At 40.1% G+C, this 8,551-nt stretch overlaps 1 protein-coding gene across 1 annotated transcript in view; it reads left to right on the top strand.

Annotated features, from left to right (window-relative positions):
- Positions 1 to 8,288, top strand: part of LOC133482426 (coatomer subunit delta) — a 25,284-nt gene extending 16,996 nt beyond the window's left edge. The window contains exons 8-10 of the mRNA XM_061782552.1: positions 4,862 to 4,970; positions 5,230 to 5,434; positions 6,881 to 8,288. Coding sequence (XP_061638536.1) covers positions 4,862 to 4,970; positions 5,230 to 5,434; positions 6,881 to 6,970 — 404 coding nt within the window. The 3' untranslated portion in view covers positions 6,971 to 8,288. The remainder of the gene's footprint in view (positions 1 to 4,861; positions 4,971 to 5,229; positions 5,435 to 6,880) is intronic.
- The last annotated feature ends 263 nt before the right edge of the window (positions 8,289 to 8,551 follow it).

Below are 8,551 nucleotides of genomic sequence, written 5' to 3'. Positions count from 1 at the left end.
CTCCCCCAGCCTGACCTGCTGTGTCCTGCCCGTCAGAAAGCTGTAAATCCACTGGCAGATGGCAGGTGAGATGCTGAGCTGGAGAAGCTTGGATGAAAGGAGTTCAGGGATGATGGTGTTGAACGCTGAGCTGAAGTCCACGAACAGGATCCTCGCGTAGGTCCCTGCACTGCCGAGGTGTTCTAGATGTGTAAGTTACCCATGCCATTAGCACTAACACAGCCCCATAGCATCACAGATGCTGGTTTTTTAACTTTGCGTCCATAACGGTCCGGATGGTTCTTTTCCTCTTTGGCCCAGAGGACACGACGTCCACAATTTCCAAAAACAATTTGAAATGTGGACTCGTCGGACCACAGAACACTTTTCCACTTTGCATCAGTCCATCTTAGATGAGCTCTCTGGGTGTTGTTGATAAATGGCTTTTGTTTTTCAAGTTGTTTTCAAGTTGCACTTACGGATGTAGCGTCAAACTTTATTTACTGACATTAGTTTTCTGAAGTGTTCCTGAGCCCCTGTGGTGATATCCTTTACACATTGATGTCGGTTTTTGATGCAGTGCCGCCTGAGGGATCGAAGCTCACGGGCATTCAATGTTGGTTTTCGGCCTTGCCGCTTACATGCAGTGATATCTCCAGATTCTCTGAACCTTTTGATGATATTATGGACTGTAGATGATGAAATCCCTAAATTCCTTGCAATTGTACATTGAGGAACATTGTCCTTAAACTGTTCAACTATTTTCTCACGCACTTGTCCACAAAGAGGTGAACCTCACCCCATCTTTGCTTGTGAATGACAGAGCAATCCAGGGACGCTCCTTTTATACCCAATCATGGCACCCACCTGTTCCCAATTATCCTGTTCACCTGTGGGATGTTCCAAACAGGTGTTTGATGAGCATTCCTCAACTTTCTCAGTCCTTTTTGCCACCTGTCCCAGCTTTTTTGGAACGTGTTGCAGCCATAAAATTCCAAGTTAATGATTATTTGCTAAAAATAATAAAGTTGATCAGTTTGAACATTAAATATATTGTCTTTGTAGTGCATTCAATTAAATATAGGTTGAACGTGATTTGCAATTCATTCTATTCTGTTTATATTCTGCCGCTTACATGCAGTGATTTCTCCAGATTCTCTGAACCTTTTGATATTATGGTCCGTAGATGATGAAATCCCTAAATTCCTTCTAATTGTACGTTGAAGAACATTGTCCTAAAACTGTTCGACTATTTTCTCAAGCACTTGTTCACAAAGAGGTGAACCTCGCCCCATCTTTGCTTGTGAATTACTAAGCAATTCAGGGAAGCTCTTTTTATACCCAATCATGGCACCCACCTGTTCCCAATTAGCCTGTTCACCTGTGGGATGTTCCTCAACTTTCTCAGTCTTTTTTGCCACCTGTCCCAGCTTTTTTAGAATGTGTTGCAGCCATAAAATTCTAAGTTAATGATTATTTGCTAAAAAGAATGTTTATCAGTTTTAACATTAAATATCTTGTCTTTGTAGTGTATTCAATTAAATATAGGTTGAACATGATTTGCAAATCATTGTATTATGTTTTTATTTGTTTAACACAATGTCCCAACTTCATTGGAATTGGGGTTGTACATCAACACCCATCCATATATGAAAACTGGTACATATTGTGAATATACCCTGCCTATTAAATTGTTACTAAAATGTACTTGGATGTACTGAATGGTCCCCCTGCCCTTTTTATATATAGCTTCACTTGTAATTCATAGATCAGACTACAGCCCGATTAGCTATCGCAGCAGATTTCCTAGATCAGGGCTGAGATAATTTGTTGGGAATGACAAAATTTATTGTAGTGCGACATAATCCACGACCAAGGATTTGGCCCTACGATAGACCTATGACACCAAAATGAATGTTTGATTTTATTTATTTATTTAGTCACCCTTTTTAGCTCATTAAGCGACAGCCTTTTCCTGAGCAGGGAGCCCCTCAACTGCAACTTTCAAGCAATCTCACTCATTTTTCAAGCCCCACAGAATATTGTGTACTGTGACTGTTAACACCAAAACCACCAAACGAAAGATAAGACTCTTTCATGAGAACAAAAGAAAGATAAGACTCTTTCATTAGAAAAAAATTTCTCTATTTTATACAGTTCTTTAGCAATCAGCAGTCAAATATAGGTGACTCTCAGCGAGATGTGTTTCTGGAGGAAAAAAAACAGAGAAAACAGCCTTTTTGTGAATGCAGACAGATTAAGCAGAATAAAGACTTGGACACCAATATTTTTTTTTCTTTTGTGAAAATCTCAAAACATTCGTGAAAATCTCAAACATCTCAACATAAACACAACACTGAGAAAGTACTTTTGACAGAAAAATTATTTATTACTTTGTACAGAATTTACATTAGACAAAAATGCATGAACAAATAGGGCTCCCACACTTGTACTTTTCCTCTAAATTCTCTTCCTCTACGGTTTGCTCAATAGTCCAGGTTTTTATTACCTTCCGCATAAAATCTAGCAAATTTTTATCCACATCTGGATTTTATTCTTTGGTGGCGATGAATGGGATCTTGTGTGGTTGTCATTGTCCTTGAAACCATTGCCTACTTCTGCTCGAAGCACAACCCGTGCAGTTTAGTTTTGTCTGCACTGCGTAAAGGAATGGGAGTCGAACATCCGGAGGATTTCTGGATGAAGCTCGGCTGGGGATCCAGAGGGATTTCACTCATCTGACGATTCCGGATCCCATTTACTCAAATCCTCGTCTGCAGACGATCAGCTGGCAAGCGGCCGAGAGCGTCTTGCCATATGGCCCAGCATTTTGGGCGATAGCTTTGCAAGAAAGCGATTGGCTCAGAGCGTCATCCTTTATATTTCCCGCATGATCTAAGTGGTCATTCCTGTCGGTAGCAGGATTATTTTTCTTACCTTGGCGCAATACATTTCTAGTACTGAAAACCTTTTTTTTTTTTAGATATTTTTTTCATTTTGTCTTCTCTCTTTTCCACCATTATGCTTGCCTTTGCTCATTGTCTCCTGCACCCCTCCTTCCTCTTTACAATTACAATTACAGTGGGGCAAAAAAGTATTTAGTCAGCCATCCATTGTGCAAGTTCTCCCACTTAAAAAGATGAGAGGCCTGTAATTTTGATCATATTATTTTTATTAAATCCAGAAAATCACATTGTCTGATTTTTAAAGAATTTATGAGCATATTATGGTGGAAAGTATTTACTCACCTACAAACAAGCAAGATGTCTGGCTCTTACGGACCTGTAACTTCTTAAGAGGCTCCTCTGTCCTCCACTCGTTTCCTGTATTAATGGCAACTTTTTGAACTCGTTATCAGTATAAAAGACACCTGTCCGCAGCCACTCCCCAAGCTCCACTATGGCCAAGACCAAAGAGCTGTCAAAAGACACCAGAAACAAAATTGAAGACATGCACCATGCTGGGAAGACTGAATCTGCAATAGGTAAGGTAATCAGCTTGGTGTGAATAAATCAACTGTGGGAGCAATTATTAGAAAATGGAAGACATACAAGACCACTGATAATCTCCCTTGATCTGGAGCTCCACGCAAGATCTCACCCCGTGGGGTCAAAATGATCACGAGAACGGTGAGCAAAAATCCCAGAACCACACGGGGGGGGGGGACCTAGTGAATGGCCTGCAGAGAGTTGGGACCAAAGTAACAAAGGCTAGCATCAGTAACACACTACGCCGCCAGGGACTCTAATCCTGCAGTGCCAGACATGTCCCCCTGCTTAAGCCAGTACATTTCCAGGCCTGTCTGAAGTTTGCTCGAAAACATTTGAATGATCCAGAAGAGGGTTGGGAGAATGTCATATGGTCAGATGAAAATAGAAAAAATTGAACTTTTTAGGTAAAAACTCAACTTGTTGTGTTTGGAGGAGAAAGAATGCTGAGTTGCATCCAAAGACCACCATACCTACTGTGAAGCATGGGGTTGGAAACATCATGCTTTGGGGCTGTTTTTCAGGACGGCTGATCTGTGTAAAGGAAAGAATGAATGGGGCCATGTATCGTGAGATTTTGAGTGAAAACCTCCTTCCACCGGCAAGGGCATTGAAGATGAAACGTGGCTGGGTCTTTCAGCATGATAATGATCCCAAACACACCGCCCGGGCAACAGAGGAGTGGCTTCCGTGTAGTGTGACATATCGACAACTTTCCGACCGCGCACCTTGACGTCGACCAATAGGATAGCGTATTGTGACTGGGGCATCGCCTCCCGTGCTTGCTGTTGTCAACATAGTTGTTCGCTGTCAAAGATTTATTCACGTGCACAAACCAATGTTTACCGAAGGTTTAGAGCATGTTTAAGCACACCCGTTAGTGCTAGCAAGGTACCTTGCTAGGTTACATAATGTTTTGTTGCCTGCTTGCAAGCTGTATTGTATTAAAAGTATGAGAACATACCTCAAGCATTCCTTGAGTGAGCGTCCTCTCCCAAGCACCGGTAACGACCACGTAAAACAACGGGATGCGGTGGTATCAGAATACGTCGTGTCGTGTTGCCACTGTCTGCCCGAGATACGGCAAGATTTTAGGGCAGTAGTCTGACATAGTGCAATCGGGAAAGACCAAATCTTGTTGTCTGATCCAGGCATATACCAACTTAAAGTAGACATAATGCTTTTAAACACAATAATTTTTTTTTTACAGGTATCTTAACATGTCTGTGAATTCATTTAAGGAATAGGCAAAAAACGAAAGATTTACATGGTTTCACACTTGATGGGTGGACAGGAACTTCAGATATTCAATATTTGTATACACAGCAATTAAAAATTCAACTTCCCATAATGTCCCCTTCAAAGGACTTCACAGTATGTCTGTCTTTCCTCAGTAAACTGCTGGCCTTCAGAGAGTGGTAACGGCTGTGATGTCAACATTGAATACGAGCTGCAGGAGGAGAGTCTGGAACTCAATGACGTGGTCATTACCATACCAGTGCCGTACGTTGATCAAATCTTCTTTTTGGAGGGTTAAAACAACACACAGTGACATTATTGGCATTACTGAAAATGAGATCTGGCCATCTCTTTTATTAAAATACTTGTGTCGTTGTCATTGCAATGTGTGTGACATGACATAGGGGTCTTTAGATTAAAGGATGTTGTCGACTGTTGGCCTGTGTAGCCCCTTGAGACTTTTTTTGTGATTAAGGCCTATACAAATTAACTTGACTTGAATGGTGAATGTGTCTCTGTGCAGATCCGGTGTGGGTGCTCCCGTGATTGGAGATCTGGATGGAGAGTACAAGCACGACAGCAGGCGAAACATCCTAGAGTGGTGCCTACCTGTCATTGATGCCAACAACAAGACCGGCAGCCTGGAGTTCAGCATTAGCGGACAGCCCAGTGACTTCTTCCCCGTGAATGTGTCCTTTGTGTCCAAACGCAACTACTGCGACATCCAGGTAGGAACCTGGAGAGAAAACCTGTGACCATTGACTGACTGATTGCCTTATTTGAACAAAGACACAGAAAAATAAAAGTCATCATAAGTGGATCATATACAATGTACTCTGTTATATAAATGTATCAAAATAATGGGCCCATATATAGAGGCCCTTTTTCTCTGCAAAATCTGAGAAGTAAATGGTAACACACTATTCTACTTTTTTAAATTCCTGATTTTGTGGGTTTATGAGCTGGAAACCCAAGTTATGTAAAAATAAACAAATACTTGAAATTGTTTAAATTGTGGGCCCTGAATCTATAATCTATGAAAGTTTAACTTTCGGCACCAAAATAAGGCATATATATATATCGCGAGGAATGTTTGAAGTGTAGTACAGCTAGCTGGCTAGCTACCTTATTACTCAAGGGAAAAGCAAGAGATTCACCATGCTGTCACAGTTTGTCGCTGGCCAAGTAGTGGCGTGGTCCGAGGCAAACCCAGTCGAACCGGTCCTCAAGTATTGTACTTCAGTTCAGTTTTGACAAACAAAGGATCACTATTATCTGACAACTCAAGTTACTCTACATAACCGTTTTTATATTCTATTCCTGTACAGTAAATATTTACCATCCAAAATGACAATATTAATGTTGATTATCAAAAAAAAGTGTGAATTTGAATTTAAAGTTCTTAGTCCATTTGTGTAAAAGTATAAATAACCAGGTCAGGTAAAAACCTTTCTTCATCAGCTTGGTTAGCTGTTCGTAAAGTAGTTATTTATATGATAATAAATTGGTTATCCATTCATTAACTGATTATCTGTATGCTGTGATGATTCCTGTCCACCTCCACAATAAGTGAAATAGAAATACCATATTAAATACACCGTGGGCAGTTTTTATTTATTTTTGAATTTACGGCACTTGGATTTTTTGAAACACTTATAAACACACCTAAAACAAATACAAACACATATCTTGTTAAATACATAAATCTTTTAAAATCATCATAGAATATGCATCTTAATTACACAAATGCTAGCCCTATTACTATAACTTAATTAATACAGAATTAATTCCCCACCTTCTTATACTTCCCCAAAATTTACATCTTTATTTTGCCTTTCGACAGCTCAGTAGAATGAAAATAAAGTAGAAATCACTTTTATTACCCTCTCCCGGCATCACATAATTCACAATTTTTGGGGTTCAGAGCGATGATTAAAATTCTGCTGCAAATGGGCCATGAGGCATTTGGAAGGACAAGCTGTCCTCGATTTGCAACCTTAACTAACTCCTAGAATTTTGCTGTCGTGTTATTTTCGGTCTTAAAAAGTTTATTTAATTGAGTGAATCCTGCAAAACCCTATCACTGTGTACCTCTTCTCTCAATGTGAAACATGCTAATGATGAACTTCTTTGTTTTTGTTTGTTTACCCCCCACCCCCTTCTCTGTGCATCAGGTTGCCAAAGTGACTCACGTAGATGGAGACAGCTCCGTTAGATTCTCTTCAGAGACCTCCTTTGTTGTCGACAAATATGAAATCCTGTAAGAATATTTGAAGAAAAAGAAAATGGCCCAAGAAAAATAGTCCAAGTCTGTGCTCCAGAGAACGCTTGACAATTCCTTGCTTGCCCACCCTGTATACTATTACACAGACTGTGTACATCAACAGGACTCCATCATCCCTCTGCCAAATGCCCCTCCAAGTGCTGGGGCAGAGCTGCAGTGGTGTATTTATGTTTGTAAGAGCGAGAGGCTCATCTGTAGCGTTAATAGAAATTTCCCAACTACAGCGATACTGTTGCCGACCTGCACAGAGGCCGACGGAAGATGGTCGCAGGGCAGGCCGCTAGTCACATCATGGTCAGTTTATCAGTATGACGCTGGGACGAGCTCTTGGGGGAACCTGAGAACACGAGGCAATTGTATCAGCCTTCGCTCAAATTGGCCCAATTACTTAACATTCATCCTCCACAATCGTGCGTCTTCCCTCTCAATGTTGCATTGCAATAGTTTGATACGGCTGATTTGGGGTTCTCGCTTTCTGTTTCTGATTTTCTTAATAACTGCAGAGTTCTATTTGTATCTTGTCATGATAAGCAATCAGTCAATCGATTGTTGTTCTCGCCAATATCTCACTTTTGTTGTTGTGAGGACACTTTAGTAGAAAGGTTACAGATTGGACCTCTGTTCAAAAACAATTACTCAATATATATTGTATGTTCTATCTGCAGTCATCTTCATTAATCTTATTGCAATGTGTCCTTTTTATTTTTAACATTTTTGTTGCTTTTGGCTGTATAATTTGTCATCATTTTCCTTCATATGGCATTGAAGTTTGACATGGAAGAGCAGAACCCCCCACCCCCATCAGTGAATATATTTGGTTATTTCAACTGATATTTTTATAACACCCTTGTATCCCCTCTTCACACAAAAGTAAGCTGTGTTTCAGTTATGGCAATTAAATAATAGATGTACCTTCAACATGGGCCACAAACAATGATGCTCTTAATGCAACACCACCCCTCCCTTACAAAAGAAAAAGGAAACCTACCATAGAGCATAGTTGATATTGGGCCCGTTACATCCATGCGCCAACACCCATGTTTGTCAATTTCGTCTTTTTTTTTTTTTTTTTGATAACTAGGACTAAATCAAGATTGATTCAAAGGGAGAATGTCTTGTTTATTTTTCACTTGGACTCCCCAAATGTCAATTTGGTAACGGTTGTGTGGATTTGTTGGAGTTGGAAATGACTAAATCAAGCATTTTTCACTAAATTTCTGAGGGGGAATCGTAACATTCCATTGTAAAATTAGGGGGGAAACAATCTTTAATGTAATAAAATGTATTCTTGAAAAGTACATGGTTGTTTCACTCTATGTAATTACTTAAAAGTTATTACCACTGCTATTGAATGTATGTTGCATATCATTAGTACAGGTAATTGTCTCCTACCGCTCCTGTACTGTAATGCAGTTAGTGCCAGGCACCAATCTGGCTAAATACCACAGAAAATGGTTCGAAATGTATTGAAATACACCATTGTATTTGGTTTGAGGCACATGAGAAACCAGGCGGCCACATTGGATTTTTAAAACTGACATAAGCCACATCATTCGTAGAT

The sequence above is a fragment of the Phyllopteryx taeniolatus genome, chromosome 8 (assembly GCF_024500385.1).
Source record: "Phyllopteryx taeniolatus isolate TA_2022b chromosome 8, UOR_Ptae_1.2, whole genome shotgun sequence".
Taxonomy (NCBI): Eukaryota; Metazoa; Chordata; class Actinopteri; order Syngnathiformes; family Syngnathidae; genus Phyllopteryx; species Phyllopteryx taeniolatus.
This window is presented reverse-complemented; position numbering and strand designations above follow the sequence as displayed.